The sequence below is a fragment of the Lagenorhynchus albirostris genome, chromosome 3 (assembly GCF_949774975.1).
Source record: "Lagenorhynchus albirostris chromosome 3, mLagAlb1.1, whole genome shotgun sequence".
Lineage (NCBI taxonomy): Eukaryota > Metazoa > Chordata > Mammalia > Artiodactyla > Delphinidae > Lagenorhynchus > Lagenorhynchus albirostris.
The window spans coordinates 162,503,686-162,527,064 of NC_083097.1; the positions used below are offsets into that span (position 1 = coordinate 162,503,686).

Here is a 23,379-nt window from a genome sequence, read left to right on the forward strand (position 1 = left end):
ACTGAGTTCCCTTTCCTGCCTGCCACTCAGGTGCTCGGGGCCCAGCTGGAGCCCCCAGCCCCAAGGTTCCCACCAAGGCCGGCAAGTCAGCAGTAGGCAAATATCACAGCGGAATTTATTGTGTTTTAAGAAAGACTACAAAAAGGTAGAAAACAGCTCGGCACACTAGACTACCACACGCGTGGACACTTCCACCACCAGGAGAAGGGAGGCCCCGAGGGGTAAGGAGGGGGAGTCGGCAAGCCACCCCAAAAGCTGGAGCACACGGAGCACACAAAATAGTGATTTTTATACAATAGATCAGGTTTGTTTTTTCTTTTTTCTTTTTTTCGCTTTTTGCCATAAACATCTATCTCACAGGTTGAAAACACTGAGAAAACCGGAACAGATAAGGCCATGATGGTTGGAAAAAAACCCAACAAGTTACCGACTCCGCTCAGGCGGCGCTCACAAATCGCACAATAGTCATGTGGAGGGCGGGGATCGCACGCATGGAGGAGAAGCACGGTCTCCAGGGAGAGTAAGAGCGTAGAGATTCCATTACAGACCAGCGGCGAGGAGGGCCCAGGACTCGGGGTCCAGGATCTGAGCGAGTGGAGCACCCAGCCCTGGCTGGGGCAGGCGTGGGCACTTCCGGGCCCGCTGCCTGCAGCAGGTCCCTCTGGGCTTGGCGCCCTGTCCAGCCTGCTGCTCTTTGGAAGCTGGAGGTGGTGCCCCTTCTGCCCTCCCCCTATCCAGGCCGGGCAGTGCCCCCCTCTAGGGCTGCGGGGCAAGGGAGGGCCCAGCTCTGGAGAAGATGCGACACCCACAGCTTTAATTGCACTTATACCAAGGAGTGGGAAGCGGTGGGGCTGCTGGGGGAGGGATCCCGGGGCTGCTGCTGACAGTGGCGGGTCCCCAGGTGATGCCCACCTGCGCCCACCCGGGGCTCAGGGCTGGGCCTAGGACAGGCTGTGCAAAGCCAGCGAGCTGAATAAGTTAACAGTTCTGCAAGGGAGGGGGCCTGCCTGCCTGCCCCCTGGGGGGGGGTGGGGGAGGGAGATGCTGCGGCCTTTGGGGCCAAGGGCCAAGCTGGCTGCCCCAGGGGGCACCTGGGCACGTCGGCGGGTTCCTTAAGGCACGTCTTTTGTGTCAGAGTTTGCAGCTGCGGCTCCGCCCGGCCCTGTGATTGTGGCCGCTCCATCCGGGGCAGGGACCCCCTTACCTTCCCTGTCTCGGAGGCCCCCTCCCGGCCCCGGCCGAGGCTGGAGCGGTGACAGCGAAGCCACAGAAGCTGTGAGGGACCCTGGCGAGGAGGGGCAGCAGGGTAGGGCGGGCGGGGCGGCGGGGTGCGGCGGGGGAGGCCACAGGCTTAGCTGGAGGGCAGCGCCTGCACGAAGAGGCCGCGTGCGTCTGTCCGCGCCAGCTTGGCCGGTGGCTCCAGAGCCTCGGGGCCCAGCGCGGGTGACTCGCCACCGGCCGCGAGCGAGATGTCCTGCGGCAGCTCGTCCTCGCTTTCCTCCTCCTCTTCCTCCTCCTCGTCTGGGGTACACGGACCAGGCCTGGCTCAGCGCGGGGCGGCGGCGCCACCAGGCCGCCACATGGCTCCCCAACCGCCGCCTCCTCCACCCCAGCCTCGCTGTACGCCACCCCCTGGACTCTGGCCCTCGGTAGGGGCACGCTTTACCTACCTTTGTCCGGGTCCAGGGGGTTCAGCGTGGTGGCCAGGTTGGCGAACTGGAAGGAGGGGAGAGGAGAAGGAATGAGGGTCCTGCCTAGGGGCACCCCTCCCGTGCCCTCAGCGGACCCGTCGTGCGCACCTCGCCCATGACGGCAATGGGGGTCTCGCCCTTGGCCTGGGCCACGCGATGCTCGATAAGGTAGTACATGTACTCATCGTAGAGCAGCCGTATGAGATGGAAGGAGCCGAAGCTGGCGGCGCTGCGCAGAGTCAGGTCCCGGATCACCATGGAGCTGTGGGAGGCGACAGAGAGGAAATCCTCAGGCCGGGACCCGCCCCGCGCCCCTCTTCCCTGCCGTAAGGACCCCAGGCCCGAGCAAGCCCAGCTACCACCGCCCGGCCCCGCACAGGCTTCCCGGTCAGAGAGGGAAGGCGTCCCTCAGAGACGGAGGAGGGCCCGAGCCCCGCCCACCACCAGCAGGACCCTCGCCTTTCTAAAAGGCACCCGAGTCCCCCCAGGGGGTGGGGCTTTCTCTGGTCCAGCCAGAGAGGGTGGGGCTGGGGCGCTCATCCAGCCCCACCCTCCTCGAAGAGGCGGAGCCTTCACTGGTCCCATTTTCGCCTGATCCCAAAGCAAAGGAGCCTTCTCTGGGTCCGGCCCTGGTGGGAGGATCGTCCTCCCACCCAGCCCCTTCCCCGCCCGCATCCCGCCCAGCCAGCGCGCACCTGTAGAAGGACCACTTGAGAAGGAAGAGCTTAGCAGCCTTGGGAAAGCCGGCGCTGCCCTGGTAGGGCTTAAGCACTTGGCTCACGACGCCGTCCAGCCAGGCCGCCCACTGCTCCAGTGAGTTCTGCTGCTGCAGAGTCACTTTGAAGTCCTGCTCCAGCCGCTGCACCACGCGGTCCTCGCAGCGGCATACCCACGAGGCCTGCTCCTGGGACACAGCGGGCGGGTGCCCGGGGCTCAACCGCCGCCCCGGGCCCGAACCGCCGGGCCGCCCCGCGCTCGCCTGCCCCGTCCACGCTCACCTGCACGTTGGCGAAGTCCACGCGATTGAGATCGCTCAGCATCTGGTTGATCTGCGCGGTGTTCTGCAGCACAGCACGCGCCGCCTGCGCCAGGTGGTTGAGCGACGTGTAGCGCCGCAGGGTCTGCGCGAAGGCGCCGGCCGCTGCCACCTGTGGGGCCCAGGGCTTGTGGCTTCCGCGGAACCCACCCCGCACAGCCCCCTGCCCCACCCAATGCGACCTCTCTGAGCCTGTTTCTTTCTCCTAAAAGGGAGGAATGTACCTTGTTGCTTTCGTTGGGAGATCAAAGGGTCGGGGTTTTCAAACTTTGGGAGACCACCCACCCAAAGAATGCCTCCAAAAAAAATCAATGTATTGTATCTGAACAGCATTATTATTTTTCATCAAAGGACACAAGTAAATCTCGGAGGGCATTGCCCAGAAAGGGCACTACTTCCATAACCTTTGGTTTCATTTTGTTTGTATTATTATTCCCTTGAATGTCAGCTCCGGGAGGGCCAGAGTTTTGTGCATCTTGGTCATTGCTGTGCTCCCTGCACTCAGAGCCATGCCGAGCACACAGCAGGTGCTCAATAAATGCGTGTGGAATAAATGAATGAATACATAAGTCTTACCCGTTCTGAAGGGCTCCCCGGGATCCAGCTTCTACTCTCTCCACAGGCCCCCAACCCCAGCCCTGTGTCCAGCGTACCCAGGGGTCATTCTTCAGACATCCCTTTCTGTTTAGCTGTCTTGTTGGCATTTTCGGGACTTTGAAAACAAACTTTTTTTTTTTCTCTCTCTTTTCTTTTTTTTTCTTTTTGCTTAAGAGCAAGCACACCCCATCTAATTCCTCACATCTTGGTAGTTAGTGAATGTGCAGCATTGACAAAGAGGGCTATTCTGTTTCCTTATAGATGTTTTTGGTTTTGGTTTTTTGGGTTTTTTTAAGATTTTATCTCTTTCTGAACACCTAAAGCACTTTCTGTTGAAGCTCTCTGAAGAGAACTACTTCAAGTGTGCATTTGGTTTTAATTTTTTTAAGATGCCGTGTTGCATACAAAACACCACAAACAGGTTGTGTTTCAGAAGTGGGCTCCTGAGGAAGCTGGTTTGTAAAGACAACGCCCAAAGCTCACTCTGATGGGACAGACACGGGGACAAATCTTACCGCCTCTGTCAGGCAGAGGAGACCGAGGCCCCCAGCCCCCCCACAGCCGGGAGGGAGGCCCCGGGCTGTGGGCCAAGCTGGCCCCTCAGCCCCCGTCACGCCCTCACCTTCACCCGCAGCATCTCCTCAGGTATGTTCACCATGGCGTGGGTGAGCCAGCTCTCCAGGCTCTTGGCAAAGTTCCGGATCGCTTGGGTCAAGGCACCTGTGGGCGGTAGGGGGGCTGGTCAGGACTTAGGGGTGGGGTGGGGTGCAGGGACCGGGGGGCCGTGCACTTACTGGGGATGGGCCGCAGCACATCGGGGATGAGGATCTCCACCAGGCCCTGGTACAGCACGTTGTCACAGTGCTTGGTCCACTGGAGCACGGGCTCGAACTTGGAGAGGAGCACCAGGCTGGCCTTGGGCAGCCGCTTCTCGGCCTCATCGTGCCTGTGGGCACCCACCCCACCCGGGGGTCACAAGGACATTCCATGGTCCTGTACCCAGGGTCAGAAGGGCACAGCACCCTCACCCCACCCTGGGGTCAGGCAGGTACTCTCTGTCTCTGGAAGACTCCCGGGGTCAGGCTGACACAGACCCCACTGCCCCCAGGGTCAGACAGGGATCTTAACACCCTGCACACTGGGGCACAGGCATCTACCCACCGCAGGGAGGAAATGGCTTGGTGGGGCACGCCATCCCAAACACCGAGCATCAGACCGGTACCAATGCACACTCTGGAGGCGGGCTCAGAAGGCCATGTGCACCCCACAAACTGCAGGGGTAGCGAGGAGCCCCCACTCCTGCATGAAGTCTGAGGTCTGGCCGCCCCAGCCTTGGGGGCTGACTCACATGGTACCCAGCCTCCTCCCTTCCTCCCCCCCCCCCCAAAGGCACTCACACAGCCAGCGGCGGTGCCTCGCTGGGCTGGCTCAGGTTGTACCTCCAGAAGGTTTTCCACAGCGTCTCCACCAGGGTGAACTGCAGGTTCACCATGACATCGACGATGGCCTGTTGGGGAGGCTGGATGCTCAAGGGGGCTGAGCGGCAGCGTGGCCCTCCCTCGCCCCTGCCCACTGCCCAGATGCCCTACCTCACAGTGTTCCCGGTACAGGGCCTGGAAGGCCTTGATGTCCCCAGGCCCGATGCCTTCGGGCAGCACTTTGCCCTGGAGGTCGAGCTCTGAGAAGGCAGGAAGGCTCCTCGAGGCATCTGGGGGCAGAGGAGGCACCGTGAGCCCTTCATCCCCCAGCTGCCTGCCCCCTTGAGCCCCATCCTGGGACCCTGCTAAGTTGGCACCACTTTGCTACCAAGCAGAAGTTCCCCCGTGTGCACTGGGGGCGAAGAGGTTCCGGGAGGACAAGTGAACCCTCTGCACACTCTCCGGGGGCCACAGACCCTGCCCTGGGCCCACCCCAGAGTCCAGGGAGCCCTCACCCAGAAACTGCTGGTACTGCTGGACCTGGGCGCTGATGTCGGACAGCCCAGTGGCCTGCTGTGGCCCCACGGCCACACCGTTGGTCATGCCCTCCATCTTCTGGATGGGTTTGAGCCTGGAGAAGGGATAGGCAAGGGACTGGAGTGGAGATGGGCTACCATGCCTTTCCCTGCCCGCCAGCACCGGGCCAGCCCTGCCCTCCTACCTCTGTTTTTGCGAGAAGGGTTGGCCCCGCATGGCCATGTGCTGCTGGTCCTCCATCAGCCGCAGCAGGGGTGAGCTGGCCTTGATGCGCAGGCCATAGTAGTGGTACTTGGAGTTGCCCCTGGGAGGGAGGCAGAGGATGAGGGCTGGGCTGGGGGTGGTCACCGATCGTCCACTGGGAGCTTCACATCACACCTGCCTCTCCTCTCTGCTAGGGGGCCGAACAGAGCCCAGGGGGCGAGACCCATATTTCCACAGAGCTGGGGGTGCTAGGCTGGGGAAGCCACAGGTACTATGGGTGCCAAGGAGAGGCCCCCAACTGCAGACTGAGCTCTGTGAAGACAGGGCCAGAGTCAGGGGCAGGCACTTAGCAGGTATTTGCTGCCTGCTAGTCATAACAATCTGCCAGGCACTGTTCTGAGCACTTAGCATATTCGAATCCACGTGCTCCTCATCCCTACCCTATGAAGGGTACTCCTAGCATCCTAGATTGACAGCTGAGGAAACTGAGTACTTTGCCCAAGGTTCCGCACGTACACACGCATGAATGTATGAATGAGGTGATGTCTAAGGCCTAAGCTGGGAGCTGGAACCAAGAGAAGAGCGGGGCTCAGCCTGGAGAGGTGTGGGGGATTGCAAAGGAGAGGCAGGGAAGAGCGGGTTCATGGGAGGGCTCCTTGCTCCTTCCTACGTGAATTCACTGACTCATAGGCCCTGATTAAGCACTGACTGTGTGTAGCCCCTGCACTCTCAAGGGACGTGCATTTCAGCACTGGAAGACAGATCAGAAAGGAGAAGTAACGTAAGAGGCATGCTGGATGGTGCTCAGTGCTAAGGAGAATAAAGTAAGGGGGGTGGATGCCAAGGAGATGAGGGAAGGCTGGAGTTTTAGTTAAGGGGGTCAGGGGACGTTTGAGTCAGGAGGTGGGGAAACGGTACGTGAGGCAGAAGGCACAGGCAGTGCAAAGGCCCTGAGGTAGGAGCATGCAAGTGTCAGAGGAGCTGTGAAGAGGTCAGTGGGGCTGGAGTGGAGTGAGCGAGGGGACAAGGGGAGCTGAGGACCTCGATAACTTAGGGTGAGGTTGGGCCTTGTGGCTGCTAGGGACTGTCAGGGGCAGGTGGCCCCACCTGGTGCCGAGACGTCGGGTGCGCAGGCCCATGAAGACAGAGCGGATGAGCTTGCCGAAGGAGGCGGCGTTGACGGGCTCCAGCTTCTGCTCCTGGCAGTGCAACAGGTAGTGGCAGTAGAGGGTGCTCCGAGGCAGGCTCACACCCTCGGCTGTCTCATAGTTGTCCAGGAGCCACTGGACCTGGGGCCCGAGGAGGGATGGAAGAATGCTAAGAATTGCTTCCATTTCTCAAGTGCTCGTTGCTAAGTGCTCTCTATATTTATTTCTGATTGTGATCTTGACAACCGCACTGGAGAGGGTGTCATATCACAATCACCCATGGGAACTAAATCCAGTGGAACTCTCTAGAACTGCACTGTCCAAATCCGTCACCACCAGCCACACAGAGCTGTTAAATTAATTTACACCGAATGGAAAAAGCCAATGTCAAAAGGTCACGTAAAGTATGAGTCCATTCATAGAACATCCTCGAAATGACAGCGTTAGAGAAATGGGGAACAGATTCATGAGTGCCGGGGGTTAGGGATGCTGGGAGGGAGGAAGGCAAGGGTGACTACAAAGGGTTAGCAGGAGGGGTGTGTGGTGACGGAACAGTTCTGCATTTTGACTGTGATAGTGGTTTCCCAAACCTACCCATGCGATAAAAAGACACAGAAGTAGACACCCTCACGTTGTACCAATGTCAGTTTCCTAGCTAGATACTGTACTACAGTTACGTAAAATGCAATTAGTGGGGTAACCTGGGTGAAGGGTCCACAGGGATCTCTGTACTATTGTGCAGCTTCTGTGACTATAATTCTTTCAAAATAGTTTTTTAAAAAAACAACTCAGTTCCTGGGACCTTGAAACTCACATTTCAAATGCTCAATATCCTCATATGGCCAGAGGCCCCTGCACTAGGCAGCACAGAGAGAAAATATTTATCACTGGAGGATGTTCTATCGGACGGCACTGGTCTAGCGAAGCATGTTTTCAGGACCCATTAGGGAGTCATGAAATCAGTTATGTGGGTTATGACCAGCATTAAAAGATTAGACTTAGAAGCCAGGCTGCATGGGTGCATAAGGGAGGTCCTGTCTTCTGAGAAACCTTCTGTCTTGGTTATGGGGTCCACAATGGGTCGCCATGGGAGAGGGCGATAGTTAAAAATGAGGGGAAGGGACTTCCCTGGTGGTGCAGTGGTTAAGAATCTGCCTGCCAGTGGAGGCGACACGGGTTCTATCCCTGGTCCGGGAAGATCCCACATGCCATGGAGCAGCTAAGCCCATGCGCCACAACTACTGAGCCTGCGCTCTAGAGCCCGTGAGCCACAACTACTGAAGCCCGCACGCCTAGAGCCCGTGCTCCGCAATGAGAGAAGCCACCGCAATGAGAAGCCCACGCACCGCAACGAAGAGTAGCCCCCGCTCACTGCACCTAGAGAAAGCCCACGCACAGCAATGAAGACCCAACACAGCCAAAAATAAATGAATGAATAAAAAAAAAAACGAGGGGAAGCCATCGCACCAGACGTCAAGCTCCAAGAGGACGGGGACCGCCCCAGGACAACCCACCTACAGTCACAGAGCTGGTGAGGGGCCCAGTCAGGATTAGGATCTAGGGCTGCTCCACAGAGCCACTCTAGGCAGAGGAAAGTTATCTCGCTGCCTTCGGGATGGACACAGAACCTTGCTCGGGGCAGCTTCCTGCATGGTGGTGCCTGCATCTCCCTCCCCTTGCTATCTACCCGCCATCACCAGTTACTATCAGAGTAGATGGCACTTCTTGGACAATAGCTCCAAGAGCGTCATGCATATTAGCTGAGGCCCAGAGAGGCTGAGTAACTTGTCTGAGGCCACACAGCGAGGATTCAATCCAAGGCCATCTTCACCTGAGCATCCTGACATCAGGCTAACCAGGCTTCTGCTGACGGTGGCCAGCAACCACCATCCACCACCCACCACTCCCACCCAGGGTCCCCCTCCCACCCCCGCCTCCCCTGCGGCCTGGGTTGGCACTTACAGTGGCTGGTGAGGCACGGGTGGTGTGGGAGTAGGACTGGCTGGCACCGCCCAGCATGTAGCCGCCTTGGATCACGTAGGTGCCTGCTGCGCTGCCACTGCTGCTGCCACTGCCCCCGCCCCCGCCACCGCCTCCCCCGCCGCCACTGCCGCCGCTGCTGCTGTTGCTGGCCCCACTCCCACTGCTGGTGGAGCTGGCGACGACCTGGCTGCCGGACACGTACATGGGCACAGAGCCACTGCTGGCCACCGCCTGGGAGGTGGCAGGTGTGCTGACCTGGGCAGCCGTGCCCGCGGCCTCATAGTAGCTGGTGCCTGCCGTCTGCGTGTACAGCGGCGTCTCGGGGTAGGGGTAGGTGCTGGAGCGGCTGCAAAAGAAGTAGAGGGAGGGAGTCAGGGGACAAGAGCTGGGTGGCACAGGGGCATGACTGAGGGGGGAGGAGAGCAGGAAGCAACAGCCCCGTGCATCACCCCAGGTGCATGATGGGCAAATTTTCACTTAATCCTCAAAGTGGCCCCCTGACTTGGGAGTCCCTACTTCAGATGGGAGGAAGTGGAACTGGAAGAGCTAAGTAACTTGCAATAGGCTACACACTTCAGTAAATCATAAAAAGAACTACTGAGGGAATTCCCTGGTGGTCCAGCGGTTAGGACTCACGCTCTCACTGCCAGGGGCCCGGGCTCAATCCCTGGTCAGGGAACTAAAATCCCACAAACCACGCACTGCAGCCGATAAAAAAAAAAAAAAAGAACTATTGAGTGCCTGCTGTATGCTGGGCACTGTTCTAGGTACGCTGGGCCCAAGAGTGGATGAGAGAGACAAGGTCCCCCACAGGGGAGTTAATGCCTTAGCGAGGGAGCCAGAGGAGAGGCCAAGTACAAAGGTAAATTGAGGGCACTTCAGAAGGTGGTACACACCAAGGCACATGAGGCAGGAAGACGGTGCTGGAGAAGCGGGGGCTCTACTTCTAAATCCAGCAGCCGTCACCCTGAGGGGCTGGTCAACAATGACTATCGGGGTACAGATGTGTTTCCCTTTGACCCAGAAACCCACCCCACCCCGGAGAGTTCTCCAGCTATCCCAGGATCTGCATCAGGTCACATGAGCTCAAGGCTGCAAATCATAGCAAGAGAGTAAAAATGACTGGCGGGGGGGGGTGGGTGGTCCATCTTTAGTGGGATGTCAAGTTAAAAGGTGATGGAATCTTACACAGGGGTGAGGAAGGAGGAAGAAGGTCTTGGGGTCCTGCCAAAGAACAAGCTCCAGAACATTCGGTTAGGTGAACAAAAGAGGCAGAGAAGGGTGCAGAGAGTGGGAAGAAGGGGGAGATTACATGGCATTTCGTATCTATATCTGCCGTCTGTGAGGGTGGAGGGCCCGCGGACTGGGGGCAGGCGCTTCACCGAACGTGGCTGGACACAGTTTTGAATTTTGAGCCCTCTCAATGTATTAGTGATTTAAAAACATAAGTGAAATTTTTAGAATCCAGAAAGGGAGGGAGGCCCGTCAGGAGCGGCCTGGCTCAGAAGGTGCTGAAGGATGCAGCGGAGGGAGTCTTGGGGGCCTCTGCGGGCAGCAAGGAGAGGGACTGGGCTGGGGGATGTGATCACTTGAGGTGCGCAGCACTGCCCATCAGACACCAGGATGCAGCTCTTGATCACTGTGCCCTGGTTTGCATCAGTTCACATCTACTGCACGACTGACACCCAGAGTGCGTGACCTGAGCAGGGACTGGTAAGTGCCCATGCCCACCTCGGCAGGAGCCAAAACCAGCCCAGCACCCTACACGCGACACGTGCTCCCAGAAAACATTGCTTTGGTAACTGTTTGCTGAATGACTGAATAAATGAATGTGTGTATCTCTGGACACAAGCTGGACAGGGCCAGGGACAGAGGCCCAAGGGCTGTGGCTTTGGTCAGCGTGGGGATCTGGACCAGCAAAGGGCTGGGAACATGGTAATGACCCACTATGAGGGAGAGATAAGATACAGTGTCCTCAAAAACTTCACATAGCAGAAGAATCTGATGGCAACAATGGACTCCGTGTGATCAAACACATAAACACAGAAGGAAGAACTGAACCGGAAGCAAAAGACAGACCAGGACTTCCCTGGTGGCGCAGTAGTTAAGAATCCGCCTGCCAATGCAGGGGACATGGGTTCGAGCCCTGGTCCGGGAAGATCCCACATGCCACGGAGCAACTAAGCCCTTGCACCACAGCTACTGAGCCTGCGCTTTAGAGCCCGTGAGCCACAACTACTGAGCCTGTGTGCCACAACTACTGAAGCCCGTGTGCCTAGAGTCCATGCTCTGCAACAAGAGAAGCCACCACAATAAGCCCGTGCACCACAACGAGGAATAGGCCCTGCTCACCGCAACTAGAGAAAGCCCGTGCGCAGCAACGAAGACCCAATGCAGCCAAAAATAAATAATTTTATTAAAAAAGAAAAAGAAGCAAAAGACAGACCAGGAGAGGCAGAAGAGCCCCTGGGGGCCCTCGGGAGCCCAGCTCCTCTTTGGAATGTCCTCTGTGGTCCCTGCCAGCTCTGGTCAACTGCACAGATAAGAGAGACTGGCAGCACTGGAAATAAATCAACAGAACTATGAGGTAGCTGCATGCTGCAGACCACGACTCAGGTGCCAGGGTCACACCCTTTGGGGTCAGCCACAGCATCAGGGCCCAGAGATCAAGTCATTCCATGAGCTAATCCACCCCCAGTGTCATGCCCACAAGAACAGGTGGCAGGGACATAAGAAGAAAATCAGGCAAATGCAAAGAAAGCCAAATGAAGCTTCCACAAACTGAAACAACAACTAGAGACTATAAGCCCTGGAATTATTCCCATGGAGAAGGGGAGATCCTTCTCCATGGTAATATATATGGGGCATCCCCAGCAAGGAGCCAGAGCCGGGGTTAAGGCAGGCCTGGGGCTGACATCTGCCTGATGTGGCACATGCTGACGCTGAGCTGTGTGCAGCACCAGTGAGTGGAAGTCACCTACGTGTTGGCTGGGTGGGGACTGGCTATGTCATTCATGCTGCGGCTGTGTGGTGGAGTATCACACAGCAGTTAAAGAGGGTGACTGGGACCCACATGGTCGAAGAGCTTCGAGCTACAAGGCAGGGGAAGAGATAGGGGACAGAACACGCTGCCTCTATTCCTGAACAAAGAAAGGGGGTAATTTCTATTCTCAGAGTATCTCTGGGAGGAAACAAAGAAATGGGCCACAGCCTCCCCTCTGGGGCAGGTTTGGGGGTCAGGAGTGAAGGAAACATTTTTTTTCACAGTTTAACATTCCCTATTCCTCAGAAATTTTTATCTTGTAAAATTTAAAAAAAATTTTTCCCATTTTTGTTTTCTGTTTTTTTGCATAGAACCAGACCAACCTGATTTCAAAGCTCTTATGCCTTGCTGGGATGCCCTTCCCAACTTGCCAGGGTCCCCTCTGCTTTACCGCCACTTGAGGCCTTGAAGGCTGGCTGGGGCCTCAAGTCCCAGGGGGTCCTGGGCAGACCCATGCCCCTCCTCCTGTCCCTTCCCCCAGTCCCCTCTCCACTCACATGGCGCTGGCCGTGTAGCTGGCATCACTGCCCTCCACATACTGCACTTGGCTGGAGTACACATGTGGGACTGGCACCTGCTGGAGCTGCTGCACCTGGCACAGGAGGAAGGGTACACAGAGGGTCAGGGGTGAGCCAGCTCCTCGCCTCTGCTTCTAAAAGTCTGGCAGCTCCCCAGCTGGAAGGCTGCACTTCTGGGCTCTCTGAATACCCTGGACGGGGCCAGGGCTGGGAATCAGGCACAGCTGTGTCAGGAGAAGCCAGGACTCTCTGCTTGGGCTGGGGACAGTAAAGGTAGGGCCTGAGGTGCACAGAGGGGACCCCAGACAGGGTCCTACCGTGGGCGTGAAAGTTGAAACCCAGCGGCAGAGCCAAGTCCTGGTACAAGGCTGTCATTAAAGCCGGAGCCTGGAACTACAGACATGGCTTCAGGGTTGGAGCCTGCATCAGGGACGGACCCCTGTCTACAGGGACGGGGCCTAGAAACCTTGAACCGGATGCTAGGGGCGGAGCCGGGGCCAGGGGTGGGGCCCCGTTTGTGGGCCAAAATCTGAAACTACTGACAAAGTCTTAGGGGCGGGGCCTGAGTTCCCCACCCCATCCCCCACCCCAGTCTGTAGTGGCAGAGCCTGGGACCTGGAGCCCGATTTAGGGGGAATCAGAGGTGGGTCCCCAGACTGGCTGGGTGGAGGTGGGGTCTACAGGGCCTGCGGGGCCGGGCGCGGGCCGGGGCCGGCGGATCCCGCCCCCGCCCGCTCTTTGCACCCCGCCCATGCGTCCGCCACCTACTTTGAGGGCCGTGGCGGCCGTGCCGAACACTAGCACTTGGGGGACTCTCTGGATCCTGACCCTCTGGTCGGGGCTGGCTCGGGCCAGGAGCCCGGGCCGTGGCTCGAGGACCACTCTCTGCTGCGGCAGGAGCAGGTGCGGGGGCAGCACGCCCACCAGCTCCACCCACTGCTCGGCGCCCGGCTCGTAATGGGGCGTCGGCGGCTCGGGGCTGCCTAGCTGCGGGGCCTCCCCGCTGCACGCTGGCGGTTCCGGGACCAGCACGCCCGGCCCGGGCCCAGGCGTGGGCGGCCGGGGCGGCGGCTCCGGTGGCGGCGTGGGCCGGGGCTCTTGCTGCTCTGCCTTCCTAGCGGGAAACTGACTGCCTGAGCTCTGGAGGACAAACAGAGACACTGGGGGGTCACCGGGGGCAGCCGCGGGTGGGGCTCCAGGCCTCCACCGCCCACGAGGCTGCTGAGCTCACTCAGCAACCCGACCAGAAGATCCCCACCCCGTGTGAGGGAAGGGAGAACCGAGATCTCTCCCAGCAAAACCTGGGCCTTAAACTGCCAGGTGCCCGGAAAGAGTAAGGCTCCAGGATCGCGTCCGCAGCCCAGGGCCAGAGGTGGAGCCCAGGATGGGGCTGGGGTTCTGAAGGCTCCAGCTGCCTCCCCACCTACCCACCCACATCCCCCCAGGGGAGCTCCACTCCCTCCCTGCGGCCTGAGGGGCCTGCACCCCTCCCCAGCTCAACCCAGGCCTAGCCCCAGTTTGCCCAGAGGTAGGTGGGGGAGACACACACCTCTTGAGCCACGTGGACCGGCTGGAGCCCTTGCACTGTGAGCTGCTGCACGGGGCCAGCTTTGGGCACTTGTGGAGTGGCTTGGACCACGGACCTCTGGGGAAGGAAAGGCAAGTCAGACTACGGTAACGATGGCGATGATGGCTGCCCACCTGCCCCTAAGCACCACCCCCCGCCCACGTGAACTCATGTAAGCCTCACAGCAGCCCCATAAGGAAAGACGCCACCTTCCTCCAGCTTTTCACTGCTGGCCCTGCACCTAGTGCCTTCCAGGTTCATTATCAGGTTGCCTCTGGGCGCCATGTTACAGGTGTGGAACCCAGGCTCAACAAGGCGAGGCTGATGGGAAGTAGCACCGAGTTGAGCTGGGGGCTGACTGAGGGGTTCCCTGCTCTCTACCCCCACTCCCTCCATGGGTTACCCGCACGCCCATGAAACTGGCTGTCCTCACTGCCATGCCATGGAGGGCATGCGGCATTATCCTCAGGGCACAGTGAGGGACAGAGGCTGGGAGGCGGGAAGCTGCTGAGTGATGGGGCCGGGACTTGAACCCAGGCCTAGAGGTTCAGAGGGGCTCTGGTGCCAGGCAGGAGAATATCTATGAATCCTTCACTGTGGGGTTTCTGCTTTCCTCCAGGGAAAGGGTCTATGGTTTTCACCTGGTTCTCCAGGGGATTGGGAACCTCCTAACCTGAGTGGTAACGACCAGACGGCAGACAGCCCTTGCCTCTTAACCTGCTCTGGCTGCCGTGGCGGGCAGCTCAGAGTGAGGCCTCCTCCAGAAGACTGGGCATGGTTTTGGAGGCTGAGGCCTCTCGCTGACCCCCTAGGGGCGAGCCAGGACTTGGCCTTGGGGTTTCCTCCAGGCAAATGGGCCCAGAGAGGCCAAGGCTGTTTCTCGAAGCTGTTTCCAGTGCCTGCTCGGTGTTAGGTGCTTTCCACGAGGACGCACTTCATCCTCACGGCGGCCCCAACCGCCCTGCTCCCAGGCCCTCGGGGAGGAGCCGTTATTTAGGTGAGAACGCGGAGTCCGGAGAGAAGCAGAGGTGCTTGCCAAAGGCCTAGGTGGCAGGCTGGGGCTGGACCCCCATCTGCTGGTCTCTCACAGGCCTTCCCCACTGCAACTCCCACTGACAACTGAAGGAGGATGCAGAGGCCGCCTGGCCAGCACCCTCGCCCCTGCCACTGCCCGCCTTTGCCTGGCACCTCTTGGGTGACGGGGACACTCTGCTGGACGCCGTGGACTTGCAGCTGCTGAGGCACCGTGCCCGTGGGGGCCCCAGCCGTCTTGCTGGAGGAGCTATTGGCCTGCACTGGCGACCGCTGCAATGGAAGGAGACACGGTGTGTGTGTGGAGCAGCCGGGGCCTGACAAAACCCTGCTCGGAAGGGCTGTCCAGAGAGCTTTTAGGGGAGGGCAGCAGCCAGAGGGGACGTAGCCAACCACCTAAGCTGGTAACCATCCTTTGCATCCAAATGCCTGGTCCGCACCACAGCCCCAGTCATCCCAGATGCAAGGCTCAGAGTTCAGACCCATCTTCCCCAGCGAAGAGGGCTGGGACTCGAGGCTCAGCTCATGGGCCACCTGCTGCCTCCATCATCAGATGGGCTGCAGCCCTGAAGTGAGGAAGGATAGGTGAGGGCACCCCTACTTTCCAGATGATTTGCTGATGCACAGATGGGAAGGGCCACAGAGTTGTGAGTGGTGGCACCAGGTGCTGACCCCAGGTGGGCTGGCTGCAGAGCCCGACAGCTGTGGGCCGTGCTGTGTCACAGTGGGTATCATTAACTGTTTCACACATTTCTAACTCGGGGCTCAGTAGGCTCTGAGGGCCTGCCCAGAGTTCCCAGGACTGAATGGCGGAGCCAGGGATCTGCCCTGGAGCTGTGATTGCTGACACCCATGCTCCCGGCCACCCACGGCTCGCCTGCCTCCACACCCTCACTGGTGTTCAGGGGTCCCTGGATTCCATCCTGTGGTCGGAGGAGGAACCTCTACCCACCCTGTCAAGGGAAGAGGGGCCCACTTTGCCTCCTGGGATGCAGTGCCCTGAGCTGGAGCTTCAAGGCCCATCTCGACCCAGGGGAGAAGCTGCCTCCTCCTCCTGGAGCCGGGCTCAGCTCAGAGCCAGCAGGGGTAGGATCTGGCGGCCGAGCCACCCCAGCCAGGGTCAACAAGGACTTGGGAGGAGTGAGTCCTGACTCCTCTGGGGAGAGGGGTGGGGAGGGTGGCCAAAGGGGCCGCCACCTACCTCAGGAGGTGAGTGCACCTGCTGCGTGCCATGCACCGTCAGGGAGACCTGGCCACTCTTGCCGCCCGGGACTGTGCTCTGCACCACCAGACGCTGTGTGGGGAGAGCCTGGAGCCAGAAGGACCACAGTTCACTGACAACGGCCTGTGGTTTTTTTTGTTTTTTCTGTTGTTGTTTTTTTTTTTGCTGTACGCGGGCCTCTCACTGCTGTGGCCTCTCCTGTTGCGGAGCCCAGGCTCCGGACGCGCAGGCCCAGCGGCCATGGCTCACAGGCCCAGCCGCTCCGCGGCATGTGGGATCTTCCCGGACCGGGGCACGAACCCCTGTCCCCTGCATCGGCAGGCGGACTCTCAACCACTGCGCCACCAGGGAAGCCCCGGCCTGTGTGTTTTTTTTTTTTTTCCGGTACGCGGGTCTCTCACTCTTGTGGCCTCTCTCCAGACGCGCAGGCTCAGTGGCCATGGCTCACGGGCCCAGCCGCTCTGCCGCATGTGGGATCTTCCCGGACCGGGGCACGAACCCGTGTCCCCTGCATCGGCAGGCGGACTCTCAACCACTGCGCCACCAGGGAAGCCCGGCCTGTGTGTTTTTAATGAGCACCTGTGCCGTGCCAGGCGCCGTTCTAGTGCTGCATGCCTGCTAGCTCACAGAATCGCCCTGACAGTCCTGATGCTGCAGTCACTCCCCCACTTCACAGAGGTTTAGGACAGTGAAAGTACCTGCCCGAGATCCTGGAGCCCATGTGCAGCAGACCTGGAGTTTGTGTCCAGGGAGCCTGGCTCCACAGGGCACAGGAAATGTGCTCTCACCCTTGAAAGCTGACAGGGCTTTGTCCCGGTCCACGCTGGACGCCAGCAGCCGGTGTGCAGCCTTCCAGGCGCAGACCACCATGCACTCACGCCCGTGCTGGCTGTGGGTTCCTGGTTCCTAACCGGCTTTGGCTTCTCTGCTCTGGGACACTGGGGCTGGACCCACCAGCCACGTTCCTTACTGTCAATCCTCAGGTCTCTGTTAAGATGACTCCTGCAGCTCTTCCTTCCCCAATGGGCCCTGACTGACATGGCCTCACCGGCTGGAGGCAGCAGGTAGGGCAGCCCCTGGATAGGCCCCATAGCCTTGATGCTGGTGAGGGTAGATAAGAGCAGGCCACAGGGGTGGGTTCTGCACCCTGGGGAGGCTCTGAGGGTGGGGGCTGGATGCAGGGCGCTTACCTGTTGGGGCACCGGGATGTTGGTGAGCTGGAGGGGTGACACGTGGCCCGGCTTGGTCTGCACACTCGTCTGGACCAGCAGCCGCTGCGGGGGAAGGAGGAGGGACCTGAGCCAGCGCTGGCTTCCCCAGGGAGGCCCGGCCTGGGGCAGGGGCGGGGGGGGGGGGGGATTTGCTGGGGCGGCAGCAGTGAACATCTTGATAAGAACAAGTGAGCAGATGGTTCGGGCAGCAGGACCAGGGGGGAAGCAAGGTACCTACGGCCACAGCCTCGCTGCCCCCCTCAGGTGCCCTCTCTACACACCCCTGGGGGAGGGGTGTGTGTCCTACCTGCTGGGCGCCCTGCACCTGCTGCACCACCTGAGTGGGGACTCCAGTCTGGCTGGCCGTGGAGCCCGGGCTGGCCTCTGACACAGTCTCGCTGGCCCGCATGGCACCTTCTGTAGGGAAAGGTCACCAGGTCAGCTCTGCCTGCTGCCACTGCCCCCACCCTGAGCCTGAGCCCGCTGGGATGCGACAATGCAGCCTGAAGCTAGCTCTGGATGGGGCTAGGCTCTCCAAGAATCCTGCCTGGCCCCTGGTCAGCCCCAACACTGCCCACTGGGGTGGGCTGGGGGCCCCAAGGGCCTATAATCCTTAACACCCAGAAGCAGCCTCCCTCCTCGCCCCCACCCTCACTGTCCCGAAGTCAGACCAGAAGCGGTGACTGAGAAGCCATGATGCAGCGGAGGCTTGGAGGGATGGATGCCTCTGCCCAACGGGCAGGACTGTGGACCGTGACTGACCCCGCCCCCCGCCCCCCCGCAGGTCCCGCAGCCTTGCAAGGCGTCGGGGCCACCTTCCTTGAAATGACCCCTGGCTTCCCAGGGATGGAAGCTGGTCAGAGAAGTCGCCCCAGAAGGTCTCACAGGCCTGCGGCCAAACACCCCTCCCTCTCCACCGTCCCTGCTTCCCGGTCCTCACTGGGGTGTAGGGGGGCAGAGGGCTTGGAGCTGGGCGGGCGGGTACTCACGCTGACAGGCAGCCAAGAAGAGGCAATCATAGAACATGGTGCCCACCTGCCCCACCGCCCCGGGGGAGCCTGCCCAGCACTCCTCGCCCACCTCTTCGGGAACAGCAGACTGTGCGGGCGGCTTTATACCTGCAACCTTGGGAAGCTAATCCCCCCAGTGGATGCAGAGTTCCTGGCTGTCCTCTTAGGATAAACACACTTCCCTCCCAGCGGGCAGAGCCTGAGTGGGGCCTTCGTGGGGCTGGGGCCACTCTGTGGGGTCAGGAGGGAGGCTGGTACCCAGAGATGCTATCAGGAAGGCACGGGTCAAGTTTCACGCACATCTCGCTAAGTGATTAACAGGGGAGCTGGGGGGGAGGGAGGGGCGTGGAGCACGAGTATCCCTGAGAGGCACTGGTTGGGAGACCCTCACCCCAGCTGGGACACAATCCACCCCACCCCCTCTGTGTCGCCTGGTTGCTCCCAGCAGTTTCAGTTGTGGGGTAGGGCTGGGGGCACACATGCACCTGCCCTTCCTCCAATGTGCTGCCAGAAGGAGCCAAGGTCCCAGTCCCATCCCCTGGGAGCCCTCTGGTGGGATTGGAGGGCAGTGGGCAAGGAATAATAAAAGTAACTATAGCACTTCCGGTGCCCCAGGCACTGCAGTAGCATCTTCCTGGGCAGCTGGAAATGGAAAGAACTTTTATTACCTCTGTTTTTAGAGAGGGCAACAGAGACCAGAAGAGGGCAAGTAACTTGTCTGAGGTCGTCCAGCCGGGAACTGGCAGACCAGAACACAGGCTCGTGTCTGTGCCCACATGAATGTCACACCATGTGTGGAACCCAGAGTCAAGGGTCAGGCCCAGGCTGAGGGCCCAAAGGCAGTGGTGTGCAGACTCAGGCCTGTGGGTACCGGAGGACAGTGAGCCAGGGGCCTACGGGGACATCACGAGGTCCAGAGCATCCCTTTGGGGCTCAGCCTCCAAAGCGGGGAGCTGGGCCTCAGCTGCTGTGGGGAGACATGGAGAAGGGCCTGACCGGGACAGAAAGGTCACCCTAGGTAGAAGCAAAGACCTCAGGGGCCAGGTCTGGGGCAGAGCACAGGAATGTATGTATGTTGGGTGTGGGGGAGTGGTAGCCAGATGTGGGGCGGACAGTAACCGCAGGCCTGCTTGGCCAGCTGCCTCTGCAACCAGTTCCAGGGGGCACCGATTCCTATGTTTTGCTGGAATTGTCCCTCACATCTATTGTACTTAGGCTTCCCTGAATGGTAAAAGAGGAGGCCCTCCCTGAGCTGGCCCGCTGGGAGGAACCCGAGAAAGCCCCAAGTCATGTGAGGGGCCCGGCACACCTGGGTGTCCGTGAGGCACAGGAAGCCAGGCACAGCCCAAGGGATAGTGCCTGACAGAGGAGGCCCGTGGCAGGTTTGGCCTGGCTCAGGGTGGGCAGCGAATGGGGGCTGGCCCCAGCCACCTCCGAGGCCCCAGTGCCCTGATGAAAATGCCAAGGCTGATCCTTAAGCGGGCCCCTGAGCAGCTGGAGGCCTGGGGGCTTGCTGAGATCAAGCATCTGCCTGGGACAGGGAAGCCCCGGGAACCAGTGCTGTTGCCCATCTCCTGCCTCTGGGGTAGCCCTCAAGGCCGGAATCCCCATCCTTGCCAGGCAGGAGGGCATGCCGGGCAGGTGAGGTTCCAGAGTCTGCTCTTTGGACGAGGGGCTTCCGATGCGTGAGCCCCTGTCTGCCTGTAGCCAGGGCAGGCTCCCTACCATTGTGTCTAGCCCTGGCTCTGAGAGAGAGAGAGAGAGAGAGAGAGAGAGAGAGAGAGAGAGAGAGAGAGTGTGTGTGTGTGTGTGTGTGTGTGTGTGTGTGTGTTTGCATGCGCGCGTAGAGGGTCACTGAGTCTGCGAGCATCTGCATCTGTCTGCAAACTCCATTCTGCGCATGTGCACCAGACCAGAGAGGGCCCTGCTGTCTCAAGTCTCCAGTCAGGAAGCGGCAGCTGATTTCCTGTCCCTCAATCTGATGAGCGTCTCTTCCTCCCTGGGCCTTGCACTTCCTCACTGAGACCTACTCAGGTCTCAAATGTCACGAGCTACTTAGGGGAAGACAGAGGGAAACCTGAGGCTCGACTCCAAGCTGGGACCCAGTTCACCATGGACAACAGATGGGGCAGTCATGGCCCTCTCCCTCATGATCCTTTGCTCCCATCCTGCCGATGATTTCAGTCAAAGGTTCTTTGCGGGGCCTGTGGACTCCTGCTGCCCCCAGCGTCCTGAGTCCCTTGTCTGCCCTGACCTCGGTTTCCCCATCTATGCTTGGGGACACTGACAAACACCCTCTATGTCCCTCTCCTGGACACAAGTCTTGTTGGACTCCCAAGGACTCCAGGTCAGAAGCAGGGAGGAGAGGCTGGACATGGTCCCTCCTTCAGCCCAGCCCTATCCCCCTTCCACAGGCTCACTTTCGCTTTCCTAGGGACAGCTGGCGGGACCCTTCCACCCGGGTTTTGGCTGAGAGTCCGGTTACCTCTGAGGACAGGGCTTTATGGATCTAGAGGATTGCTCCTAAGCCGGGAAATTTGAGCTTCCTTCCCATCACCTCCAAAGTCATCTTAGGGCAGAGCCTGCAAGGATCGGGTTAGTTGAGCTGCTTCTGGTGCTGCTCCTGGCTGGCTCCCAGCCTAGGCTCCAGGTCTGGCTCCAGGGCCCCTCCCTGCCTCCTCCCTGCCACTCCCTGGGTCTCTGCTCAGCTCAGATTGCTTCTGGCTCTGGAGGAACCCCAGGCACCTTGCTGCAGCCTTTGCTGGTGTCAGTTACACCCCCACCTCCACCCCTAGGACTGGCTCACATGGCCCAAGGGCCACCCTTAGATAAAAGGGACACTAAAACTGGGAGAGGGTTATGGAGGAACCCTAGGAAATCACGGCAAGGGGATGGGGGAGGGGTGAACGGAGCAGCACAAGTTCAGTGACAGGGCGCAACCCAACCTCCTCTGAGAACAAATCAAGGAAGCATTGCCCAGTAAGCCTTCCGGGGACAGGCTTGCTCCCGGCAGAACTGCGAGCAGAAGGGAAATGAAATTCCCCAGGACCACTGTGGAAGACAATTAAGCCACTGCCTGACCAAAGAAGGGAGGTTAAGATTCACGCCAACAGCCATTCACGCCAACACTGCAACCCGTCCACACTGAGTGCCCCACAGCAAGATGGGGGGACAGGGGAGGAGGGAAACAAAGGCTTTGACCTGTAAGCACCAGGGACTCCCTGGGGGAGCGCTGGGAGGGGCTGGAGAAGACAAGGGGAAGAGAGGAGGTAGGCTGGGACTTGGGGTGTTCTGGGGTCTGGAGATGTGCATCCATTCCAGACCCTTGTTCTGGGGACCCTGGACACCTGAAGCAGCAAAGCCAGCACTCAGGAGGTTCAGGGCCAATAAGATGCCCTGTAGGCTACGAAAAGTCCTCCAGCAGTGACAGACAAGCCCTCCTACCTGCTCTTGGCTGCCCAGGGGCTGATGGGGTATGAGGACTGAGCTGGGTCAGGCCAGCATTCACGAGGGATGAACCACCAGAAGGTCTGGGATGGGAGTGCTCCTGGCAGAGGGCAACGTGCGTGCAAAGGCCCAGAGACGACCTAAGCCTGGAAGGTTTGAGGAGCCACAGGAAGACCAGTGGGGCTGAAGCAGGTAAGCCAGGGGGCAGGTTAGTACCAGGTAGGGCTGGGTGGCCAGCAGGCCTTGAAGGCCAGAGTCAGGAGGCTGGACGCTTGTCAGCAGGGGCGCAGGGAGTGTGGAGCTTTTTAAGCCCCTTCCTGCAAGCCACAGGGGGCCAGATCTCCTAGGGCCAAGACAGGCCAGGCCAAGGTTTCTCAGAGAGTGCTCCCAGGGCCACCTGCCTTGGAATAATCTGGGTTGAGCTGGGACATGATGGAACCTAATCAAGAGCTGGCAAGAGGCTCCCTCTGGTTGCTGTGGGGGGAGGACTGTGAAGGGTATGAGCAGAGGCTGGACCAGGGTAGGGGGCCGTGGAGGTGGGAGAGGTGGTGGGTTCTGGCTGCATTTAGGAGGTGGAGCCAAGAGATCTTGCTTGCTCAAGGGTGGGTGAGACAGGGAACTTCCTTGGCGGTCCAGTGGTGAAGACCCTGCGCTCCCACTTCAGGGGCAAGGTTTCGATCCCCGGTCAGGGAACTAAGATCCCACGTGCCGCACGGTACAGCCAGAAAAAAAAATTAAAAAGGATGGGTAAGACAGGAATGAAGGCTGACCCAGACCTGGGGGTGATATTTACTAGGACAAGGAAGTCTCAATGGAGGCCAGATTTGAAGAAGGAAACAAATCCAGACTTCTATTTGGCCACGCTGGTTTGAGAGGCCCCTTTGATGGCTCCCAGGTAGCTAGGGCTCAGGGCTGAAGCCCAGGATGCAGACCTCAACGTGGCACTGTCAGCGTAAGAGGTGGCAACGCAAGCTGAGACACTGGACAAGACCACCGTGAAGGGAGAATCACTGGAGCAGAGAGGAGACCTCAGACCTGATGAGGTCATTGCTGACAAAGTCAGGGAGATGAGGAGGAAGGAGGGAGGTGGGCAGAGACCAGGGCAGGAGGGCAGCTGCGGGAGGAGGGGGACCAGTGTGTCAGGCGCTGCCCAGAGGCTAAGGAAGAGAAGAACAGAGGGTGGCCAGTGGATCGACAAGACAGGGGCCATGGGTGACCCTGACTAGGACTATGGCGAGGGAAGGTGCAAGTGGCTGAGGTGAGGGAGAAGAGACTAAGGAAGGGAGCATGAATCCTTTGAGGAATTCTAACTTAAAGGGAAGAGAATCGGGCAGCAGCTGAAGGGGGTGCAGGGCCTGGGAGGCCTGGTTAAAATGGGAGCTGTTACATCTTTTCAAGCAGGTGGAGAAGATCAGCAAGAGAGGGACCCAGTGAGGAGGCCAGGATGGCAGAAGCAAGTCTTGGAGGGGGCAGCCTGGAACAGGCAGGGGGCCGATTCACCCTTCCAGAAGCCAGAAAGCAGAGCTGGTGGGTGCAGATGGACCCCGGGTGCTGGGAGGCTGGCTGGGTGGGAGAAGGGGTCCTTCTTGTCATGTGATGATGCCTTGTCCCCAGAGAGGTCAGCAGCAGGGTCGGGGTCAAAAGCACAGAGTGAGAGGGAGGTGACAGAGGTGAGCGATGCGGGAGTGGGTTTCTCGGACAGTGAGGGCTATGCT

General features: G+C 59.6%; 1 protein-coding gene across 6 annotated transcripts in view; it reads right to left on the minus strand.

Moving 5' to 3' along the window:
• Window positions 1–103: 103 nt before the first annotated feature.
• Window positions 104–23,379, minus strand: part of RFX1 (regulatory factor X1) — a 31,871-nt gene continuing 8,595 nt past the window's right edge. For 2 of the 6 annotated variants that reach the window (XM_060145008.1, XM_060145007.1), the window contains 20 exons: window positions 17,515–17,624; window positions 17,187–17,270; window positions 15,976–16,083; window positions 14,931–15,047; window positions 13,725–13,820; window positions 12,944–13,315; window positions 12,155–12,249; window positions 8,594–8,960; window positions 6,591–6,772; window positions 5,464–5,583; window positions 5,258–5,373; window positions 4,914–5,032; window positions 4,722–4,831; window positions 4,119–4,270; window positions 3,947–4,044; window positions 2,690–2,839; window positions 2,387–2,595; window positions 1,800–1,953; window positions 1,671–1,716; window positions 104–1,521 (listed from right to left, as the gene is read on the minus strand). In XM_060145008.1, the coding sequence (XP_060000991.1) occupies window positions 1,352–1,521; window positions 1,671–1,716; window positions 1,800–1,953; window positions 2,387–2,595; window positions 2,690–2,839; window positions 3,947–4,044; window positions 4,119–4,270; window positions 4,722–4,831; window positions 4,914–5,032; window positions 5,258–5,373; window positions 5,464–5,583; window positions 6,591–6,772; window positions 8,594–8,960; window positions 12,155–12,249; window positions 12,944–13,315; window positions 13,725–13,820; window positions 14,931–15,047; window positions 15,976–16,083; window positions 17,187–17,270; window positions 17,515–17,624 (2,975 nt within the window). In that variant the 3' untranslated portion in view covers window positions 104–1,351. Of the gene's footprint in view, window positions 1,522–1,670; window positions 1,717–1,799; window positions 1,954–2,386; window positions 2,596–2,689; window positions 2,933–3,946; window positions 4,045–4,118; window positions 4,271–4,721; window positions 4,832–4,913; window positions 5,033–5,257; window positions 5,397–5,463; window positions 5,584–6,590; window positions 6,773–8,593; window positions 8,961–12,154; window positions 12,250–12,943; window positions 13,316–13,724; window positions 13,821–14,930; window positions 15,048–15,975; window positions 16,084–17,186; window positions 17,271–17,514; window positions 17,625–23,379 lie in introns of all 6 variants that reach the window. The other 4 variants (XM_060145010.1, XM_060145009.1, XM_060145011.1 and 1 more) reach the window with 4 other exon arrangements.